A 24,205-nucleotide genomic window follows, 5' to 3' on the forward strand; every position below is an offset into this window, starting at 1 on the left:
TCAAGTTGAAGGAAGAGAGATAGATACTATACTTGTTTTGAAGAAGGAAAATTACAGAAAAAAGACCTCTTTGGGTTTGAAGTGTCTGACACCAATCAAGAATTATACAAGTCTGATGGAATATCCCATTACTGTGCTCAGAGAAATGTTCACTCCTTGGCTAGTGATTTACAATGAGATGTGATTTTTGGTTTCCTGTGGGAAGATTTGGCTTTTACGAATTTTTCCCTGATGCAGCCAGAAAAGCAAAGAACCTAACCTGGAAATCTTGACACTCTGACTTAGAGGCCAGTCCTGGAGACTTCACACTTTTTCTATGGCTCTCTCCTGATATAGCCTTGACATAGGGAAGTTTACATGCTGTATCAATGTGGTGGGTTGACCTTGGCTGGCCACCAGGTGCTCACCAAGCTGCTCTACCACTCCCCCTTCTCAGCTGGACTGGGGAAAAAAATATGATGAAAGGTTCGTGGGTTGAGATAAGGACAGGACATCACTCATCAGTTACCATCACAGGCAAAACAGACTCAACTTGGGGAAATTAATTTAATTTATTGCCAGTTAACAATGGAGTAGGATAGTGAGAAATAAGAACAAATTGAAAAACACCTTCCCCCCACCCTTCCCTTCTTCCCCAGCTCAACTTCATTCCCAATTTCTCTACCTCCTCCCCCGAAGTGGCATGGGGGGACGGGGAATGGGGATTGCGGTCAGTTCATTCCATGTTGTCTCTGCCGCTCCTTCCTCCTCACGCTCCTCCCCTGCATCAGCATGGGGTCCCACCCATGGGAGACAGTCCTTCACAAACTTTCAGTCCTTCACTAAGGACTGCTCCAGCGTGAGTCCCCCATGGGGTCACAAGTCCTGCCAGCAAACCTGCTCCAGCGTTGGCTTCTCTCTCTGTGGGGTCACAGGTCCTGCCAGGAGCCTGCTCCTGTGTGGGCTCTCCATGGGGTCACAGCCTCCTTCAGGCACATCCACCTGCTCTGGTGTAGGTTCCTCCACGGGCTGCAGGTGGATATCAGCTCCACCATGGACCTCCACGGGTTGCAGGGGAACAGCCTGCCTCACCATGGTCTTCACTATGGGGGCTGCAGGGGAATCTCTGCTCCAACACCTGGAGCACCTCCTCTCCCTCCTTCTTCACTGACCTTGATGTCTGGAGAGTTGTTTCTCCCACGTAGTCTCACTGCTCTCTCTCAGCTGCTGTTGTGCAGCAGTTTTTTTATCCTTTTGTAAACACGTTATCACAGAGGTGCTACCAGCGTCACTTATGGCCTTAGCCTTGGCCATCAGTGGGTCTGTCTTAGAGCGGGCTGGCATTGGCTGTGTTGGACATGGGGGAAGCTTCTGGCATTTTCTCACAGAGGCCACCTCTGCAGCCCCCCTGCTACCAAAACCGTGCCACATAAACCCAGTGCAATCAAGTTGGCAGTAACTCTTGTTGCTGCAGGTTACCTGTTCGTATTTTAGAATTAGATTTATGCTTATTAATAACATCCTAACCCACTTCCCCAGAACGAAAATTCCAGTATTTCATTGTGTTCTTATAGTTGTTTCTTAACTTGAAACTACTGTAATTGTTTAACACATATTACAACAAGTATGCAGTAATTGATAAGAAGATAAATGATAAGGTATTTCATGTAGACTTGTGTATTACTGCTGTAAAACACCAAAAGGAGCACCTGATCAGCAATGGTATTTTCATTGAGCAACTATTAAGAATCATTCTTCATTACTTTCTAACTTGTACTAACTCATCTAGTGCACATATTTATGTTTTAATGACTACTACTACTACATCTGATGCTTCTGACTAATGTGTAGCTGACAGATAATAACTAGTATGTCCAGAAAAATAGAAAAGTTAAAAGGGGGAAGATTATAAAGCAATGTCACCACTGTTAAAGAAATGGCAACAACAAAATGGGCAAGGAGGTGCTCTGACAGGTTTAGGAGATTCTAGTGGAAACGGGTAGTAGATGTTCCTGCCTACAGTGATGACTATGCCTTTCCATGATAATTTGCATTTCTTGGCCAGGGGTTTAGTTGAATTAATGTCAGAGGGTTTGGTGTAACTTACTCAGTGTTTTTCTCTGGCTCCCCCAGGTGGTGCATATGAAGTAAAGCAGCATCAGTTCTTCAGGAGCCTTGACTGGAATAGTCTGCTGAGGCAGAAAGCAGAATTTATTCCACAATTGGAGTCTGAAGATGACACAAGTTATTTTGACAGTAGGTGTTTGATAGTATTTAAAAAATGTGGTGAGCGCCTTGTTTAAATAGTCACTGCCTTTGACTTCTGCTTACTGCTTTGAAAATGTCCTTTATCAGAACCACTGACAGTTTGCAGTTTCACTGGTGGCTTGACATTTCAGCAGAAATAAAATTACACTTTTAGTTAATATTAAAGCTTGGTACCCATTCTTCCTGATAAATTCCAGTACTTTATTTCCCTTGTCTGTAGCTCGTTCCGAGAAATACCACCATATGGAAACTGAGGAAGAAGATGATACCAATGATGAAGATTTTAATTTGGAGATAAGACAGTTTTCCTCATGTTCACACAGATTTTCAAAAGTGAGTAAAAATTGCTGTAATGTCTGTATTATGTACATAAACATTTTGCTACTTTTATAGAGTTTGGAAATGTTAGATATGGAAGAGATGTATTGTTTCTTCAAGAAATGTTAATTGAAATTGAGCAAGAATGAAATGAAAACAAAACATGGTAAGATTCTGTAGGAAAGTTATTTCTTGAATCGTTAAGAAGGTAAGAGAAAATTATATGAATGGGTTGGTATTTTCTGTAGAAAATTCATGATAGCATAAAAGAAAGTTTAGGGAAACTGTTCTATTAAGTGCTAATGCATGTTCCTTACGTTGGTTTTCTCGTATGTAGTTTGTATGTTGCTCCAGTTGTGTCCTGGGTATCTTGCAGGTGATGGCGTAACAAAGATTGCAGTATTAGCCTATAGTAGCTACTAATTAAATGACATTAGACTGAAGGAAGAATGCAAAGTAGTGGTTAGCATGTGATTTGGTCAAGGAGAGATGTGGATTTGAGGGATTGATTTGAATGCTGTCAGTTGAAGGTAAAGCTGACTGTCCAAAGGGTAGTATACTTCAGTAGTTGAGATGAGAGCTAATTATGGCTGGACAAGGGACACCAGGAGGAGCAGAGTGGACATGCTCAGGAAATACTGTGGAGGGTAAATTGGCAGGAAATAATGGAAGTGGAATGCCTAATGAGCATGCTTTTTTAGTCTTAACATAGCATCCAGCAGTGATTTCCAAAAGCCTTCTATTTAAAAAGTTTCTTTAACCTACTTCAGGAACTGTTTAAAGGTATTTGGAAAGTCTGTGTTTGTATCTTGTTTGTCCTGGGTTATGCTTTAATGAATTGGTGTATTTCATGTTGACTCTGCAGTACCACGTATATATTGTATCTGTGATAGCGTGGAAGAGCAGAGACAGGAATCGTGGATGTAGTCATCCTCATTCTATGTAAACTCCTTACTTTGATTTGGTGGTATATTTCAAATTCGAGTGGTAAATGACGCAGTCTTTTTGGAGATAACTTGGACGAGAGGCAATGGGCACAAATTGAAACACGGGAAGTTCTGTCTGAAGACAAGGGGACACTTTTTTACTGTGAGGGTGATAGAGAACTGGCACAAGTTGTCCAGAGAGGTTCTGGAGTCTCCATCTTCAGAGGTCTTCAAAAGCCATCTGGTCATGGTCCTGAACAACCAGCTCTAGGTGACCCTGCTTGTGCAGAGGGGTTGGATAACATGACCTGCAGAGCTCCCTTCCAACCTCGTTCTGTGATTCTGTGAACTTCTGTCCTTTTGAAAGCTCTGTACCATAGTAATTGGTTTGTTAATGACGTTATGTCACTGCATCTCTAGCTGTGCCTCTCAGGCTGTAAAATATACAGCTGACAATTTCTGTGTACTGTTTGTCAGCTAAGCAAACAACAGACTTCCAATGATCAGGGTTTACTTGTTCTAAATCCTTTAGCCAAGTAATTTATTCTTAACTTCAAAGTCTATTCAGATTAATTTTTCTGCTTTCCACACCTGACTGGTAGATTCTAAGTCAGTATCTTAGGATTAGGGCTTTTTTACCTTGATTGGCTTCATGGTTGTTAATTAATCCAAGATGTGCATGAATCCTTTGACCTAGAGACCCCAAGGCTATGGATTTTGTTTGTACTGTCTTGGTTCACACAATGAAATGGGGAGAAAGCTGGTGAATTTGTAATGAGAAGAGACGTTATTCGTGATCCTGTACGTGAGGAGCCAAGAAAGCAAAATAGGAAAGCATTTTAAGAACACAAACTCTTGGAAATTTAAAAAGGCTCAAGAAGTTTGAAGTTTGCACTCTGAAATACTGTATAAGCATTTAGAACATGCAGAGTACAACCTGCAATGTGCTTTCCTGCGTATCTTTTTATATGAAATGCATCAGTGATGAGTTGGGGTTTTTGTGGGTTTTTTTGTCTGTAACAGGTTTTTAGTAGCATAGATCGAGTCACTCAAACACAAGGTGAAGAAAAGGAAGATTCAGGAGACAAAACAAAAAGTGTAACATTGCCTTCTGTGGAATCTTTAAGCTGGAGTTCGGAATATTCTGAAATGTAAGTAGAAGGAGGTGCTGGAAGTGGTCCACATCCTGCTTGCCAGGTAGCAGGCCTCCTCATCTCAATAACTGCATGAGAGTTTGCTTATTTTTAATGCAGACAACAAGTATCTACATCCATCTCCTCTGACACTGAGAGTAGCAGGCAGCGACACAGTTCTGGTTTGCTTCCGAAACTGGCCGTATCAGCCGAAGAACAGGATGATTCCACGGCCTTAGCGGGAGCCCAGGAGGAACAAGCAAAGCCTGCGTTTGTGAGTGAGGAAATAGTGCAAGATGAACCTGAAGTAACCACTCCAGCAAGTACAATCAGCAGCTCCACCCTGTCAGGTAATTCACAGTGGGTCTCTTGACTGATGACATTAGAAACAGTTGTGGACCTTCTTTGTTTAGCAATAGCATTGATGGATTTAGAAATCCTGTGTTTCAGAACTGCTTTAAAGAAAAGTCATCCCAAGAGGCATCTGGTTTGGGCTCAGGCTCAAGCTAATAAAATCTCATGAAAATATGTATGGGGAAGTTTCAACATTTTTGGACATGCCAGCATTTGGTGTCGCCCTGCTGACTTTGGAGGGCTGCTAGGCAAGTGAATAAAACAGTGACTTAACCATAGAGAGCCTTTGCAGGATCCTTCTGTGGAGAAAAGGAGTCTTAGATCCCTTGAGGACTTAAAGCACTATTTTTATATCTTACCTCGATGAATTTGGTGATCTTTTGATTGATCATCCTGGAGTCATTCCAACTGACCTGTATTGGTGTTTTCTAAAACTCTGTGCTGCACCATTGTGTGTTTTTAATTAAGACATTTCAGTGATGAACACCTTTCAGAATTGGCAGGGTTGTCTTTGACTTGTGGAAGTCACTTTCATCATGAGGTATCTAGGAGGGAGTGTTGTAAACGATTCCTTCCCTACTTAAATTTTTTATTTCCTTTATGCGTCCCTCTCCCAGCTCAAGTATTTGCCTGCATTTCAGTAGGATCCAGGGCCCTAGTATCTTGCTGGTTTTGTACTTTCAGAGGAGAGTTTTGTATAACTTTTGGAAGACCTGATACTTAACACAGATCTAGGCGTAGATCTGTCTCGTGATTGTCCATATATAGGTTCGAGTTAACCTTCTCTACACATTTACCTGTCTTCAGCTTATTTCTCTTTTGTACCTCACTGAGTTTTCTCAAGATACTCCTTTCTATTTCCATATCCCTAATTTTCCTTCTAGTCTGCATTTTTCTCCCCCTTTCTCCTCTCCCTTTCTGGGAAAATAAATTTCCTCAGGCTTATCGAGCTGTACAGCCATTTCCATGTCCTTCCCTTGTCTAAAACCTTGACTGTGCTGTATCCCAAGTCTTTCTCACTCCCCCCAGCCCCATGTTATGGTGCTGGTGTTAGCACAGCAGTCACAGTGATAACTCAAAGCATCTGATCCTCTTCTGTCACTTATCTATTACACTTAAGAGTAATTTCATTTTTCTGTGGTCCATTAGCAACAGGATATTGTGTGACCTTAAAGGAATACTAGGAATTACCGCTATGTCTTTCAACAGGCAACCTACTCTTGGTGCATGTTTCATAAGGTCATATAACTTCCCTGTGACATCTTTGAATTTTAGAAGAAATCCCATGCAGGTTGTTCACGTGACACAAGGCCTTTGTGTTGTTTTTCATTGTTTGAAACGGTGTTGTCCCTCCTCCATTCAGTATTGTGGAAGTTCATTACCTGTGACAGGCTAATACCAAAGTGGTTGTAGTACTGAGTTTAGTGGTGCCAGGTATCTTTCTTCTGTGTGGTAGAAAACCACCCAAAGAATAAAAGCAAAAAATAATAATTAAAAATAAAATTATACTTAGTGTTTTAATGATTTTGGAAAAGTTGTTAAGCTGATAGCAACTTATGTAGGATTGGAGCCTTTCATTTACTTTAGGAGGAGTTCACATGAAAAATAAATGTGTGATGAAGTTCTCTAAGGTAGGTGCTGCATATTAAGATATCAGACTTGCTTCAGCTTTTGTCTCTTATTTTACTTTAGTCAGTGACTACAAAAAACTGTTGCTTCAGTTCATTCTGTTAATGCTTGTGCATTCTGTAAGTCTGGAAGAATTACTCAGATTTCTTTCATGATTTTTTATGAACTTGTTAACAGAGAGAAAAATTCCTGTCTCACAATTGTATTGTTTCCCCTCCCTGACCCCCAGTTTTCCTTCAATGTGTTTATCCCTTTTTCTTTGTACAGTTGGCAGTTTTTCAGAGCACTTAGATCAGATAAATGGAAGAAGTGAGATTGTGGACAGTACAGATAACTCCTCAAAGCCACCCAGTGAAGTTGCATCTCACGTGGCTCGTCAGCGATTAGAAAGCACAGAGAAAAAGAAGATCTCTGGAAAAGTCACGAAGTCCCTTTCTGCAAGTGCTTTGTCCCTCATGATCCCAGGAGGTAGAGATAAATCTTTTTGTTTGAAATGTTATGATTTATGCATACTTCATGGTTTATGACGTATGCAAGATTTTGGAGAGTCCAGAATGGATTGTGTGTCACTCTTGTTTGTTTTTCTTGTTGTTCACACACTTTACTAGATAGTGCGATCTCTTCAGCAAGTTACAATGATCACATGACAGCTGAGGGGCCTTCTGTGTCAGGCAAAAATGTAGCTTAGTGGTGACTACTTTGTATTTGACCATGTGCAGGCACAGCAGGGTGCCGGCTTCAGTCCTTGGCCCATCCTACTTGTAGGGGTGTAGCTTAAGTTTTAAGTAGCTCACTATGTACAGCTCCAAGAATAGCTGTTTGTTACAGCAGCACATTCAGCCTGACTAGTTGTCTCCCATCTCCCATAAGGAAAGGTGATAAGCCAGAGAGAAGTGTCACAAAAGTAGAAACAGCATATAGGCTCCTGTTTGTACTACATTGGTTTATGTGGAGTGCTCAGAATTTAAAGCTAGAAATATTGCCATAAGTAAGTGGAAGTATAACAGTAGTATTGAGTGTTTCCAGATGAAGCATTGATGCTTTGCTTTTTAATGGGTCAGAAACAAAGTCCAAATTTCCCAGACTTTGAGGGATTTTTTTCCAAAAGTGGGATTACATCTCAAGTTTGCACAATGGCCATATGCTGCTTTTAGACCTTAGGTGTAATATTTAAGTATCTGCTGGTCTGATAACATAACCCTGTACTTGCTCCATATGTTCAAAGGTGGCTTTGACAGTTAACTTCAGCAGGTTGCTTTGAGTCCTCAAGGCTAGTGGAGAATTGTACAGTGTTGAAGAGTTGGTTCTAGCTCTCCTCTTAGACTTCGCCTGTCTGGGTTGTAAAGCACGTATGCCCTATGTGCTCCTTAATACCTTGGTAAGCAAACACTGTACTACTGCGCATCTGTTTTGGAGACCTCGGAGAGGTGAAAGGCCCATCTGATCACTATTACTGCAGGAATTTCTGATTCACCTCATGTTTTCTACCCTTCTTCACCACACAGTTTAAAGAACAGTATAGGCTTCCTATGCAGTACCTGTAATTCCAGCAACTAACCATGAAGATTTTTTAATGAGATAGGTCAAGAGGAAAATGTTGAGTCTTGGTTAAAGAGGAGTATTTTGCCCCTGCTTGAATGAGGACAACTAGATGACAATTAAAAGAATACTTAGCATTTCTGTGATGCTGTCCAAACGTGAATGATCATTCTCACAAAATGCATGAGAGAAATGAATATGACGATTTTTACAATGAGAAAGATACTGACTGTGTGCTCAACCTGTTCAGGGCAGTGTTGACACTGAAAACTGCAAGTGGCTTGCAAACACTCTAGGCTTGTTCCTTATGTAGACTCTTCCAAATAGTGTTTCTCTCCCAAATGTTGTTAACTGGGGTTTTTTCGTATGCCCGTGTAACAGTTAGCACCATGGTTATTTTTTCTGCTTGTAGAGGGCCTGTAGTGCATGCTAATTATTGAGATTAGCTATCACGGGAGCATGATACACACACACAGGTAATTACACAGCCAAGTAACACTCAAGAGTTATTCATCAGTTTTTATGCTAGTAGTTCTTTCACACCTGTCAAGTGAGAATCACTAAGTTCAGAGATGATATAGACCAAGTTACTATGTTCATTAAACTATGTTTTTCTTTCAGTTTAATCTCAGCATTGTTCCCAAACTTAGCTTTGCCTACACCTAAAAATGTCATTGTATCTATATCAGCCAAAATCTTATATGTTAGCTGTATTTAATGCTGTCCAAAAAACCTACCTTGTTCATGTTTATCCATAAAATAAACTACAGCAATAGATGGCCAGTGTTCCCAACCTGAGTCATGTAGCTGAGAGTCACAGGACATGTCCCACATGCAGGAGAAAGCAGAGGATGGGATCTGGGCATGTGGCAGAGGGTGGCAGTGACAAGCCCCCTTGGGGCTTGGCTGTTCTGCGGTATTTCAGCATTAACCCCATGACACCGATCTCTGGGAGCCTCTTGTGACTCACATCCAGGGAGTAGTGCCTCTGCTGTCAAAGCATATCTGCCCTTGCATGACGTGGCCTGGCACAGACGCCAAACCTGGAATCTTTCTGGGCTGCATTCCTTTGCAGAGCTGTCACCCTGTTACAGTCACCAAAGTGTGTTTTATGCTGCTGCAATTGTGTTTACATTTGCACAAACATGAGCACACAGTGCTTTCAAAACAGTGAAATAGAGTGGAGCAGTAATTGATATTGTTGTTGCAAGCAATTCTTGTGGTCTTATATGATTAGCAGTATATAGAAATGGAGGCTTGGTACAAGCATTGAGATACTGTCCTATGTACCAACTAGATATTGTGATTTAATTACAGTAGTCTTTAGCTGTGTCTATATAGAACTGAAACCGAAAAACCAACTAGTACTTTGTTTAGCCCCCAATGGATGATTTGGGGTATGTTTTGGGTGTGATTTTCTTTTCACAAGTGTTTGTTAGGAAGAGGCTGAGAATTGTTCTTTCAAAGTTAGCAATGAGCGTGTTTCCTATCTAAAAGGAAAAAGCACTCTACATCTAACAATTTAACCCTTGCATTAAAAAATACAGTTTACACTACAGGGAAAGAAATTTATTTCTAAGACATGGTTGTCAGTTAAACTTCTCTTTCACTAAGATATACACCAAATGAGGAGGAGAGAGTGTGTATGCAAAGACAGTGATATATTTTGACGCAAAGGTCAATGAAACTGAGCAAATTCCCTGTTCTGTGTCTGTATTTGTATGTGCTCAGAATGTACTCTAATAGGCAGATTTTTTTCTTCCAGATATGTTTGGTGTTTCTCCTTTGGGAAGTCCTATGTCTCCTCATTCCCTATCATCCGATCCTTCATCCTCCCGAGATTCATCTCCCAGCCGTGATTCATCAATTGCTGCTGCAAGTCCTCATCAACCGATAGTAATTCACAGTTCAGGAAAAAAGTATGGCTTCACCATCCGAGCAATCAGGGTTTACGTGGGTGACAGCGATATCTACACTGTGCACCATATTGTTTGGGTAAGATAATACTCCTTTTTGCTTATATACAGCCATAGAAAACTGTACTGATGTATTTGCTTTTGTTATTCATACCTATGGTATCTCTTTGTTGACGGTTACTGTGTAAATCATGATGTTGTGCCATACAATTTTCTTAGAAATTCATGCCTGTACACAAGACCAGTGTTGGCTGCAGGGACAACAGTAGGCTTCAGTAGTGGCTGCATGACTTAAAATTCTTCAAAAGCTCCTCTTAAAATACAAGAAACTACTTAAACCACCTTAAAAATAATTTGCAATTCAGTTTGTTTTGGTCCTTCATCACCTTTGTGCTACACTGTTCCCTCTAATGGGCAGCCTGGTGAACTTGAACCATCCTTAACTATAAGGTGGAGTTAATTTTTCTCATGATTAGGGTACTGCATGTGACCACTGCCTTAATTACATCAGTATTTCTCAATGTCAGATGCTAAAAATCTTTGTTCAATTCTGAAATTTTGCCATGGGGAGTGAATCACCCCTTTTTTATCATGCATGAAAACTGCCCTGCTATACAGAGCTTACTTAACACCAGTGGCAACAAGCAGTGTTTCAGTGAGCTTTGAAACCATTCCAGGCCCGGTGTAAGTATAAAATTTGAGTAAGTACTTGATGGTGAAGTGGCTGGTCTGATTTTTCTTCTTTTATTCCTTTATATAACAGTATCTGTAAGTTTTCTTCATTGCCAACTGGTTTTATAGAAAGAGTTCTTTAAACAAAGCCTACTTTTGAAAGTATGAAGGTTAAACAAGAGTCCATTTTGTGTATATTCTCTTTGTCTCTGATTTCCAGAATGTGGAAGAAGGAGGTGCGGCTTACCAAGCAGGCTTAAAAGCTGGAGACCTGATTACTCATATCAATGGAGAGCCAGTGCATGGTCTTGTTCATACGGAAGTCATTGAGTTGTTGTTAAAGGTAACTCTTGGACAACTGCGATACAAAAGTGCTTGCTGTTTTCACCAAGGATTGAGGGGTTATGTTTGTTTCCTTCAGAGATTAGTTACTGGATTTTGTGGTTGTTCAAGTACAAGCTGTAAGCTACTATTGCACAGAACTGGAGAAAGGTCAATGAATTCATATCTCCTGCCATGATTTTAGCTTCTCTGCAATAAACTGGCACTGCTGCTGAGATAGCTGAAGTATGTTCGAGGCACTGACACAAAAAGATGTCTCTGCCTCTCAAGAAATTTGACATTTTCAAGCACTTTCTTGAATTTTCCCATCTTCATCAGGTAATTCAGGCTTTTGATGATGCTGCTACCTCTCATTTTCTCCTTTTAAAGTGAAATCAATGAAGAAAAGTGGAAACAAAGAATATGAAATATTTTCTTGCCTAATGTACAGGAACTTGCCTTTCATAATCTTAAGGCCCAAAAGGGTTTTGTCTCATATGTAGCTGGGCATGTCCAACAGAGCTTCATTGCTTAATGAAGTTCTGATCCTGCAGTTGGACTTCTATGAGTAATCTATCACATTTTTCTCTTGCGGAGTTCACCGAGGTCTATCCTATTAGAAAATTACGTTTTTTCCTTAAAAACAAACAAACAGAAAACCAACTTTTTTAAAAAGAATAGTAGTGTCTTAGCTTTTCACTGTAGCTCATCATATTGCAGGTTTTATGTAATCTTTTCAGCACAGGCTAATATAGGTCAGAATTACTTTAGACAGCTGTGTATTTCCTTCCTATATTATTAACAACTTATGGTGTTACGTGCAGAGCTTTGGCTGTCAAAGGGAGTAGTCAGTTGTAAAAGAAAATTGGAAAGCAATGAAGGGGAAATATAAAGAGCTGAGGAAAGATGCAAAATACACTTTTCCTTAAGTCTTCATTTTCCTTCTCTGAAAACAGGACAAACTTCTAAGTTTTCTAATTTTACAAGAAAAGTATAAGAGAAAATTCTGTAATTTTAGTCAGCTGGGCATGCAGTTGTTTTCTGTGTCAGGTCCAGAAAAAGAGAAACTTGACAACCCTTCACACTACTTAAGAGTAAACTCAAAACGAGAGATTGTTGTTTATCCAAATGTGCTGTATCGTAAATTAATTTGGGCTATTGGAATTCCTTTGAAAAGAAGTTCACTGTGGTGGTATACAGTGCTGGGCAGGAGGTATGGATTTTTAAAACATGATACAGATATTTCCAGTTGGTTTTATTTATTGAGTCATCTGTTCATGCAAATGGTTCTAAAAAGCTTAACTTAATTATATTTGTTACCTCTTTTGAACAATATAAAAGGATTGTTTGGGATTGATAATGAAGATTAAGTTTTCTCCTCCATGTCATCATTGTTAACAGTCGGTATCCTGAGACACGAATGGCCAGTGAATGGACCATTGTGCAGTGACAGCTGTTGTTTATGGGAAAATACAACGTTTCTGTAGAAGCTTTCATCCTGAAAATTGCAGTCTTAGTCAATCCTTGGTCTCCTCCTATCTAGCTACAATTATTGTAATTTCTTCTTGTCCCGAAGCTGCAGTGGACAAACTTCAGGAAATTTTGCAGAATCTGAGAAGTTTTCCAATCATCATGTTTATCTGACGTAAATTAGCCTGGCAACGTCTACACAGGGCTCCCTGCACTTCCAGCTCTTACTCTGATGCTGGAGTTCTGTCTTGTTGCATTTGTGTTTGTGGTCTAGCTTCAATTTAAGGCAAAGTCATCTTGGACTATTCATGCCTAAAAGTTCCTGCTTTATTTTGGCAGAGTGGTAACAAAGTCTCGGTAATGACAACCGCTTTTGAAAACACTTCCATCAAGACAGGACCTGCCAGGCAACACAGCTACAGAAGCCGAATGGTCAGGCGCAGTAAGAAAACCAAGAAGAAAGAGAGTTTAGAGAGGTGAGTAATCCTTTTGTTTCATGGCAAATATGTTTCCTTATGTGTGTGTATACATAACAATTAATGTGAAATATTAAGTTAATACAGTTCTCTCTCTTGTCTTCTACATCTTTTTACCTTTTACTGTGAGATCGTATGGTTGTAACATGTCTTTCCAATCCTGTTTTGCCTAAACTAAAGCTATTAAAATAACCCTAAAAATTTTTCATGGCACACATAGATATGGGGAAGAAAGTGAATAACTAAGGTTGTATATCAATTTGATTTAAGTGTTATCTTTTGTACTTGTTTAATTAAACTTTCTAGTGCTAAGTTTATGGGCATTTTTAGTTCAATGGTAAGTTTATGTGTATTTTGTAAATACGTCGCTAGTACTTTATAGATATTACTTCAGTTTTGGTGGGCTCTTAAATTGAGAAAATGAAGATTTATCCTTATAAGGAGCTAACCATTTTTCTGAAATACAGTAAGTTTGTTCTAATATAAATAGATTTAGTTACAATATCTATCCCACCTGTTAGCATATCAGGATATTTTCTAAACTTCATGCTCTGCAGTATGGATGGCTTTCATGTAAACATAGATTTAGTATTTGCTTTTCTGAGGGTAATGGGAGAGGGAAGCAATGTCAGCTTGCAAGAGTTTTGCCTGTGGTAATAGTATCTTCCGTGCATCTTAACTTCTGATTAATGCTGTGTTCTTCTCATGCTAGGAGAAGATCTCTCTTTAAAAAGCTGGCCAAGCAACCATCTCCTCTTCTTCACACCAGCAGAAGTTTCTCCTGCCTGAACCGATCACTTTCATCAGGGGAGAGCTTGCCTGGGTCTCCAACCCACAGCTTATCTCCTAGATCACCTACCCCAAGCTACCGCTCTACTCCTGATTTTCCATCTGGTGAGTGTGAAGGAGCGGAGGGCAGAGGAAAAGGACTTGGAAGTGTATTCTTCTTCTTGTGAGCCCCCAAGGTCTGTTACACTCTGCTAAGAGTAGTCAGCTCTGGCAAGCATATCATTGAACAGCTGTTTTCTGTCTGGAAAAAGATTCCTGATGCAAAATCAAAGGTGTTTTCATGATACAGAAGCATCTAAAAGGGAACTGTCTGCTAGGTTTGTCCCAGAGTTTAAATCCAAGTCCAATGGCTGTAAGTTGAATAACGAACAATCCAAGTGTGGAGTAAAAGGTGGAATCTTGCCTAGGGGAGGCTGACTGATAAAAGAAGGAAAGTGAGGAAAAAGTTGCTACATAAAGGAACTAGCATGGGCACTCATGAATGCGGATTCATTGCTGAAAAGATTGGCTGGGTGCTGAAAAGACTGGCTGGGTGCTGGCTCCCAAAAGCCTGCCCCTTTTCCCTGTTTTACTTCTGTCATGATTTTAGTGTGTGCTAAAAGTGACTGCTGTTGTACAATCCCTTGGCAAAGGTAAATTATTTGGAAAGCCTTGATTATTGCTTTGAAGCGGCAGAAACCATAAGCTGTTCTATTTAAATAGAAGGAAGCAGTAACTTAAAACAGGATGAAGGAACAGAGGAGGAAAGGGAGAAATAGCAATGTAATTGGAATGATGAGGGGTTTACAGCCCAGTCATTCAAAACCTTCCAAATTTTGGATCATTGTGGCAGCAGATGGCATGTAGGCCTTTTGGACTGGTGAAGTTCTGTGTCTTACTGAGCATTTAGACAAGATTAAAAAAACCTTGCTAATCTTATGTTTGTTTGGTTTGTTTTTTTGTTCTTCTTGTAGGTACTAACTCTTCCCAGAGTAGTTCCCCTAGTTCAAGTGCTCCCAATTCTCCAGCTGGTTCAGGACACATAAGACCCAGCACTCTTCATGGCTTGGGTCCAAAGCTTGGTGGGCAAAGATACAGATCAGGACGACGCAAATCAGCTGGCAGCATTCCTCTCTCTCCTCTTGCACGGACACCTTCTCCAACACCCCAGCCGACGTCCCCTCAGCGATCTCCATCCCCATTACTAGGACATTCGATTGGAAATACTAAAATAGCTCAATCTTTCCCTAGCAAAGTGCACTCCCCTCCAACTATTGTAAGGCATATTGTTAGGCCAAAGAGTGCAGAGCCACCAAGATCTCCACTGTTAAAGAGAGTCCAATCTGAAGAGAAACTTGCGCCCTCTTATGGCAGTGATAAGAAACACTTATGTTCACGAAAACACAGTCTGGAAGTGACCCAGGAAGAAGTGAATAGAGACTTGTCCCAAAGGGAAGTAACTCTTCAGAGCCTGGAGGAGAATGTTTGTGACATGCCATCACTTACACGAGTCAGGCCTGCAGAGCAGGGCTGCTTGAAACGACCTATGTCCCGAAAATTAGGCAGGCAAGAATCCATTGATGAGCTAGACAGAGAGAAGTTGAAGGTCAAGATAGTTATGAAAAAGCAAGATTTTGCTGAAAAAGCAAATGCTGCTATACATGAACCTAACAGTGAACCAGAAAATCCCAATACCTCAAGATTGGAAGAAAGAGATAAAAAAGCATTCCAGAAGGTATTAGAAAGATCAAATCAGTTTGAAACAAAAATTGTTGCTTTGGAGACCCAGTCAGCTGGTGGCATACTCAAAGACACCCTTCAAAAGAATGCAAACTTGAGATCAAATGATGTTGCTTTAGATACACAGATGTTGTGTCATGGGCCTCCGCCTAATGATCTCAGTCATACTTCTTACGACTTCAAAAGAATTTCTCCTCCATGTACACTGCAAGATGTGCTACCTCAGTCCTCTGACAGGACACTAAATGGAAAGGGAGAAAACACAGATAAAAATGTACCGACAAAAGAATTTGTCAAATTTGAAAGATCAGATGGTAAACTTGCAAATATTGATTATCTTAGAAAGAAAATGTCCATTGAAGAAAAAGATGACAGTGTCTGTCCAGTGCTAAAACCCAAATTGACATCAAATGTTCATGAATGCCTTCAACTTAATACAGGCAGACCCATAAACATACAGCAGGATTCCACTGCAGTTGCCGATGGTAGAGCATTTATTGGCAATGCACATGCTGCTCAGATTAACTCCGTTTCTTTTGTTCCTCTCAAGACCTTGAATGGCCGAGTGGACATGAGTGTGGAAAAATCAGCCCTTGTTTCCACTGAGGCTCCTGTCAGAAAAAGTCCATCAGAATATAAACTTGATGGGAGGTCTGTTTCCTGTCTGAAGCCGATAGAAGGCACACTAGACATTGCCTTACTCTCTGGGCCACAGGCTTCAAAGACTGAACTGCCTTTGTGCGTGCTGCCAGAAGGACAGAGCACCAGCAGTGATGGGGCATCTCCTAAACCGCCAGCACCACAAGGGAGTGGTGGGAAGGCAGAACTGGCCTGTCAGAAAGAGCAGTTGTTAAGCTATTCAAAATCTGGCAAAGTCAACGTATCAGAGCCTCAGGTTCTGCAAACAAGCAAGAGTTCTCCAAATCCACCAGTCATCCCTGTGGCTGCAGAAGTAGTGACAGAGAAAAAGGTTTCTAGTCCAGCTACTAAAGGCAATGTTTCTGTTACTGAAGCTGTTCAAAAGAAAGACACCTCCCCTTCAAAACGAAAGGACAATTCAATGGAGGCAAAGTCTTGTGTTATTCAAAGTCAGAGCGTTAAAACTACTCAAACATACTCCAAACTTTCTGCTGTCCAAAGCACTCCTGAAAAAGCTGTAGGAAAAGAGAAGCAAATACAAAAGGAATTTTCTGCCAAACAGCCAGTAGTCCAGCAAAATTGTGAGCCTATCCCTGCAAAGGTGGAGGTGATCAGGGAGTCGTCTCTGAAGGTATCTGTCTCAGATGTCCTGATAACGAGCCACTCCAAAAGCAATGAAAAAAAGTGTGCTGATTTTGCCATTCCACCTCAGATGCAAGGAAGAATGCAGGCAGCTGGCCCCAAGGTGCAACCTAAGGATGGCAGAGAATCACTGAAACAGCTAGGCAAAGATGACAGCAGTGTTGCTAGTAGTTTTGTGGAAAGGGACATAACCAAGCAGAAGGTTCTCAGTGAGTCTGAGAAAGTTGTCGCAGAGTCAAAGAGTGAAGCTCTTCCATCCAAATGGCCCATGCAGTCCTCAATAGATTGTGATCCTAAAAATGAGAAGTCTGCACCGGTTTCCTCTGTGCAGAAGGACAGTGCCAAAGATGTAGGAAAGAAAGATCAGAAACAGCTCACTGACACAAGGCTTCAGACTACTGAAATAGAGCAGTCCAGCCAAGTTCCTCGGCAGCAACTTAACACTTCAGGCTCCCCTGCTGTGAGAGACACTGTAGGCAGAAACTGCGCTGTAGATGCTTATGCAGGTATTCAAGAACACATGAAGCCTGCTGCCACTTATGTGGAAAGCAGCAATAATAAACACAGGCCAGTCTCCGATACAAGTTCCTCTAAGTCTAAGTACTTGGATAAACAGACATTGTCACAAAAACCATGCGCTCCAAGTGTAAAAGAAAAAGAAACTGTTATTCAGGTGTCTACCAGCTCCCGGAAAGATGGGAAACATGCCAGTAAAAATGTGCTAGATCCCCTTTCTTCTGTTTCAGGCTCTTTGAGAAAAACGAGCAATGAACATATGCAGGCCGAAAGGCCTGTGAGTTTGGAGCATGGCTCAGTAGCCACCCTGCAAATGAGCAGCATCACTCCTGACACCAAACACAAATCCTCTGCTGTCAGCCTGGTACCATCAGGCCCAGAGAGTGCTAAGCAGATGAGGCAGGAATTAGCAGGCTTGGGGGAATCTGCTGATCAAAAGCAACTTCACCTCAGTGAAAAACAAACCGTATCTCCAGAGTTTTCCACTGTGAAAGACTGTCTCTTGCTGAGCAAACAGGCAGGTAGAAGTCCTAGTAACCAGATGATCTCTGCAGACAAAAGACCCGAAGGAAAAATACGCACTGACGCACTTTATGTTCAGCTTGATAGTGGGAAAGTAGAGCCTACCCTTTGTCTCACAAACTGCGATACCAGAGGGAAGGGAGCAGAAAAAGCAACCACAAGTAGCAAAAGCGCTCAAGATTCAAAAGGGAAAGGACAAGTTAATCAAAAACAGCCAGAGGATGCAAACAAGCAGATTGCAATAAAACATTTGTCAGCTGCCAGCGGGCAGAGTTCTTGTGTGGCTGCAACACCAGGAAAGCCACTCACTTGTTCAGCCAATTTCTCTGAATGTAGACAAGAAGTATCTGTTTTGTCTTCAACCAAGAGTGATGCAACTTCAGCAAAGGTTAAAGCAGGCCCACCTGAGGTTCCTGCAACCTGCAAAGAACTAAATAAGAAAAGCACCTCTTCTGCAGGGAGTGGTAAGGCAGAAATTACTAAAAGTGTTTCACTGATGGCCTTGCACAGTGCTGCTGTTGTAGTAGAAGCCCACCACCCTGCTTCAAACCTTGGGGGGAAACCTGGAAATCAAGAAAAGTCTTTTTTTGTCAACACTGTGGATGTAAAGGGAAAAGATGCCGTTCAGTCTCAGCAGTCTGCTTCAAGAAAACAGAATGTAGGTAAAGATTTATCCAGGTCAGCAACCACATCTGACCGCCCTAATGCACTTTCTAGCGACAAAGACTCAGCTCGGCAGCGGCGAGGAAAGGAAGCTTCACGGAGCAGTCCTCACAAAAAATCCTGTTAACTAAGACCTGACAGGTGTGAATTCAAGACTAACTGAAAAAATGTCAATATATCGGACTGCCTTTAAACCAGCACTGTGTTGTGTCTTTGTGCAGCAAAGCTTTCATGTCACTGAATAAAGATGACAGGGGATATATACAGAGAGGACTTTTTTTCAAAATGCCTTCCCAATTGTAACCGGTAAAACTGTTACCATATAGTATTTGTACAAAAATACCTTTACAGCTTAGAGTTGTTGAAGAAAATATTTCCTGTGTAAATACCTAGCGATGTGTTTGGGGTTTGAATGTAGCATATATACTTTGCTGCTGATTGCATTGTTTACTCTCCTCTTTTTTAAGATAGTTGCTTTGCTACTTATTTGCCATACTCTTAATATGAAAGCAAATTATTAAAACTCAGACCTGGCATGGACATGCGCAAGCATTGGTCTTACTGGAAAACAAAAACAGGCCACATTTTTACTTCCCTAAAAATCCTACCTAGAGGTTAAAAAATACTAATACAGAATAAATGTGGTGACTTATTGTGAGTTTTTACATGTATTTTTAATAATCCAATTTTGATAGTACTGTACTTGGCTGATGGCTTCACCAGATCTAAGACAAGAACCTAACTGCATCTCCCTACCGCACAAAGCCTGTCTTTTAGAGTAGGTGTCATTAAAGCTATTGGAGGACCACTTGCTTATCAGGGCTTCCCAGCAAGAGTCGTGTCCTCTGGTAAAATGGTGGTTTTCTCCTTCTCTGTTGGGAGCGTGTTCTGTGACCTTCACCTCGGACACAGCTGAGACTCTGAAGCACATGCTGTGTGCTTAAGTTTTTGCTGCAGTCCTCTCTTTGAGTTTCTTGAGCTTTTTTAAATTCAGGCCCTTACAGTGTGAGGCACAAGTATAAGCACATGACTTGCAGTACTAGTACATTCATCCCCATTTTTTAATATGTTTAGAGAATACCTATTATTGTGGCATATAGGTCGGCATAATTAGCTTCATACAGCTGTAGCTTTTTTTCTATTTTATGACAAGTAAGGTAAAAAGGAAAAAAAGCAGTTTCAGTATCATATCTTCAAAAAAGTTCAGGACATCCGATGCATTTTAATACATAGCTGGGGCCTTATGTTGTAGACTTAACTTGCTGTTTTTAGCAAGTAATTCTGGGTTTCACATTCATTTCTAAATGCATTGAGTAGCTCCATACATTTCATAACATAATCTTTTTATTTGTATGCAAAAAAAAAAAATACTGTAATTATAAAAGAAGCATTTTGTAACAAAGGAACCTGTTGGAGCTATTTGGTGCTAGAATGTGACTGTCTTTTTACTTTTGCTAAGCCTTATTTAAATTTGTATACTGTGGAACATGTAGACTTTGATCATTTTAGTGTGGAGGTGTTTAGTTTGTTTTGAAGGATGGAAGATAAAATTTGAAACATGGACAGAAGCACTACAAAATACCCTTGCAGATGCGTGTTTTTTAATGATTGGGATCAACAGAATGGTGATTTTGCTTATTTCTGTTATATGTACCCACAGTAGAGCTAGGCCACTATCTGTTTCATCAGGGCTTAAGGATTGTCTTTCTGTCTCAAAAGCTAGAAAATTCTTCATAAAAGCACAGTGTAATCTTGACTTGGAGGTTTGTATGACAACTGACTGTGCAGAATTCATTTCCATCTGGAGAAAACTTTATTATACTGACTAGTTGAGTTGGATTACAGCAAACCTGTCATAGAAAGATAGTATCACAAACAAGTCCTGATTTTTCATGTGGCATTAGAACATTCATACTGCCTTTTGATGCGTTCACAGAGGAGCTAGTGAGCAATTGATAATATTTTTTTGAGCAGTTTTAAAGGTAGAATGGTCTCGACATTTACAGTTCATCTGTGCTTTGGCAGTTACTACAAATGAACGCTAATGCACTTCGAAATAACATTTCTGTCTGGGAGGTATTTCCTAGTTTACAGTCTTCTGCATTTTTTCAACTATCCTCTTTGTTTCTTTTAAAGCACATTTAGTTATTTGTTTACAGTATACCTTTATGTATATTTTGTATAGTTCATTATCATTTCTGACAAATAAGTTCTTTGCATTTTGGAAGTGTAACAGTGCTTAAGCTTGTGTTTATGTAGTACCTGTTTGTTGGTGTTTACCTTATCAGTGAGCTGTTAGAGATCCTCCTGCCTTTGTGCTACTTGGTCAGTCTTTATGTGATTGTAGATCTGATGTGTTCTTTTGTAGACTTCCTGCTGTAGATTCCTCAGCTTACAAAAAAAAAAAGACAAGGAAAAAAAGAAAAAAATTGTTAGGGTCTGTGCAATAAAGTGTTTGCAGTCTTATTTTCTCTAAGAAGCTCCTTATGGATGTCATAATTGTTGTATATTGAACACAATTATTTATACTTATGCAGTTGCATAACATTGAAATAAAAATTCAGCATGAAACGCTGTTGTGTTAGCATTTTTCATTGAACTGCTTTCACTCCTGTAAATTAAGGCACGTCTCTGCTCTGCTCAGAGGTGGGCAGTTGTTTTTTTTCTCTCGGGCCAACTCAGTGCACCCCTTAAGGCAGCACAAACTAGCGGAGGATTTTGCATGAGGAAATGCAGTTTAGCCTGGAGACGGAGAACATCTGCATAGCTGAGTATCTCCTCTCAGGCAGTGGCTGGAACCATTGCTCTGCTGTTGGGTAGGTAGGCACAGTGTGATGATGGACAACATATACTGACTGCTAGCTAACAATGACAGTAGGCTGTAACGTGACATTTTAATCTTTCCTCCAAAACATGTATCATTCATTACAATAGGCCAGTATGGTTTTTAGTACCTTCTCAAAATACCCAGTCTTTATTGGTTGTTTTTATTCAAGCTAAATTTTCAGCCTTAACAAATACCTGGAGCATGTGTAAGTGCAACGTTTTCTTCACTTTTGAAATCTCCCTTCATTCTGCTTTTCTCTTAATGGAAGATAAAATAGATGCAGTGAACCGGACAAGGGAGATGTAGCAGAGCACCTTAGTGTCCAGTGGCCTCTTCAATGAAGAGAAATCATTTTGGCAGCAGGAGCAACAGGGCAGGATTATTGCTCCCCTGGTGTTTGTCTTTCCACTTAGGCAGATGAGCAGCACCTATTAAAATACACGTGTTTACTATTCCATTGTTGGTAGCTCTACACAGCTGCCTGGCAGCAGGGTTATTTTTGTTCACATTTTACTATTGCATTGTTTTCTCTGTACAAAACCAAGTGCAGCAGTGTTACAGCATCACTTTTGCTGCTTTGCTTTCTGAAACCAATAGGTGAAGGGAAGGTGCAGGTCACCCCCAACCTTTGCAACTTGCTGCAACCCGGGAGAAGGCAGATAGTCTGCAAAAGTGGTGCACTGGCAGGGGCTGTAATGAGTCAAGGAGGGGAGAGCAAGGTACTAGAGTTGAGGATTGACTGGATCAAACTGCTCTGCCCGCTGCGCCGTTCTCTGGCTGTGAACAACAGCAGTCGCTATTGCCTAGAGAAGCAAAGAAACCTGCATGCCCAAAGCGAGTCTCCATAGTGTGCAGGGCCAGAGGAAGGGGGTGGTATGAGGGGTTTGCTTTGAGGAAAAAGTTGGGAGAGAAAGGTTACTGGTATTGTATCTGGCATGGCCTGTCATCACTTTAACTCACTTAGATCCTCGCTTACAACTCACTGTTGTAAGAAGAGACTGCACCTCGCCTGGGATGGGAATGCTTTCATGGGCTGAAAGGGAAATGTGGGCTCCCTTCTTCAGCACTGAACTCCCAGTTTGCTATGCTCCCTTAGACCCCGTATTTTTCTCTTACGTAGTTTGCAAGACTTAACAGGGATGTCAAGCTTGGATTTGGATGGTAGCTCAGAAAGAAGAAATCACAGGACGGGAAGATACTGAGGGTATATGGATGCGTGTCCCAGTTCCTGGCTTGGGTTAGCAGCAGTTTTCCTTTCCATTCACTGTATCTATAGTACTTGCAAGGGTGGATTTGAATGAATGGAGGGTAGGAAGCAATGCTAGAGGTTATGGTTCAAGCTGCAGAGTTTGGAGCATCAGGAAGAGTGGAGAAGGTTGCAGAGTAAGAAGACAGTAACAACGCAGGTAAGTTCTAGCACATAGCAAGCCCTTCAAAATGCAGGTATGGATTTGATACAGGGGGAAGAGGATGTCTGAGAGATTCACTGGCAAAGGATTGCTGCTGCTGCTGGGGGAGAAGAATTTCCATTGTATTTGCCAGACGAGGAGTTGTGGTATGAGTGAGTGATTGGGAAGGGATCTTACCTGCTCTTTTTCCAGGTGCAGACAAGACTGGTGAATGAGAGAAAGTTCTTAAAAGATGCGTCATCGACATTAGGATTTTTTTTTTTGACAGAAATTGGCCTCTTCGACCATTCTGTTCAGAGCAAAATCCTCTTTCAAAAATTGACTTGCATCTTACTGATAGTATCTTGTTCAAGCACAGTTGGGAAAGCAAGAACTTGGCTCTGAGTTTTGGTTTGTCCGATTGAAATAAAGGTAAATGCTTACCAGTCTCTTAAATGTGACTCATTAGCTAAGATCTGCTCGAGTTTCTTCTCTGTGTAAATACTGATAACAAGTTCTATTTTGCAGTTTTGTGTTGTACCATGACTTAAGTGACATCCATAGCCCAGGAGTCAGGATGGTGGTGGGTTCAACTCTGTTAGGCACCATTCACTTCAGGTGATTCCCTTGTTCTCTCTGTGGACCGGCTCCCCAGCTGTAGTTGAAAAAAAGATAAAAGGCCTGACTGGAAACCAAGGACTGCATCAGATCAGAGCTTGACTGGATAAACAAATTCTATAAAGAACAATAAATCTGTCTCTTTCCATTTATATCCTTGCTAAGTAATCCCAGAAGACTAAATCTTTGACTTCAAAAAGTTTTAATATATAACCTGGACATTCTAGTGTATTATAGCCATATATAAATTTTCCTTCAGAATAATCCATCCCTGTATTTAGGATTTGTGTATCCTGAAACATACAGCGTATGCTGTTCAGCACAGTTGTTTACATGGAGTCCTATGAATGGCGTTTTGCAGGCAAATAAGAAAGCAGAGATGACACTGTAAAGTAAATCAAGGAGAAAATAAAAATTACAACAGATGAAGATACGGTCATCAAAAGCAAGTTGTGTAGAGGGAAAGGGATGGGTCGCAGGAAAGTCTGTACTTAATACTCTGTGCGCAAATCTATATTGCACAAGAACACGTTCACCATTTCGCCTTTTCAGCGGTCTTTGAGTTTTAACCGACTGAAATCCACACGTGAATCTACGCCATGACACTGGGTAGCATTTCAGAAACTGGTGGTGTTTAAATCCTGCATTCTTCACTCCAAACAGAGGCATTTCAGAAAGGATCAGCCCAACACGCAGTTTTCCCCTCAAGCTGCTGGTATTTGTGGATCTCCTGCAGTTACTAATACTTGCAGCAATTTTTTTGGGGCCTATCCCAAGCTATGAACTTCATCATTTGTCTATCGCTTTCCTGAACCCACGCATTTAAGAGGGAAACAATGGAAGGTCTCTCTTGGATGGTGCACACACTGGCATTCGTGCTG

General features: G+C 40.9%; 1 protein-coding gene across 1 annotated transcript in view; it reads left to right on the top strand.

The window, feature by feature from the left end:
- Window positions 1–21,035, top strand: part of MAST4 (microtubule associated serine/threonine kinase family member 4) — a 304,832-nt gene extending 283,797 nt beyond the window's left edge. Inside the window, exons 22-31 of the mRNA XM_059833920.1 lie at window positions 2,113–2,235; window positions 2,468–2,580; window positions 4,515–4,642; window positions 4,745–4,974; window positions 6,875–7,075; window positions 9,912–10,141; window positions 10,955–11,077; window positions 12,865–13,001; window positions 13,714–13,895; window positions 14,744–21,035. Of these exons, the coding sequence (XP_059689903.1) occupies window positions 2,113–2,235; window positions 2,468–2,580; window positions 4,515–4,642; window positions 4,745–4,974; window positions 6,875–7,075; window positions 9,912–10,141; window positions 10,955–11,077; window positions 12,865–13,001; window positions 13,714–13,895; window positions 14,744–18,618 (5,342 nt within the window). The 3' untranslated portion in view covers window positions 18,619–21,035. The remainder of the gene's footprint in view (window positions 1–2,112; window positions 2,236–2,467; window positions 2,581–4,514; window positions 4,643–4,744; window positions 4,975–6,874; window positions 7,076–9,911; window positions 10,142–10,954; window positions 11,078–12,864; window positions 13,002–13,713; window positions 13,896–14,743) is intronic.
- The last annotated feature ends 3,170 nt before the right edge of the window (window positions 21,036–24,205 follow it).

Source organism: Gavia stellata, chromosome Z, assembly GCF_030936135.1.
Source record: "Gavia stellata isolate bGavSte3 chromosome Z, bGavSte3.hap2, whole genome shotgun sequence".
In the NCBI taxonomy this organism is placed as follows: domain Eukaryota; kingdom Metazoa; phylum Chordata; class Aves; order Gaviiformes; family Gaviidae; genus Gavia; species Gavia stellata.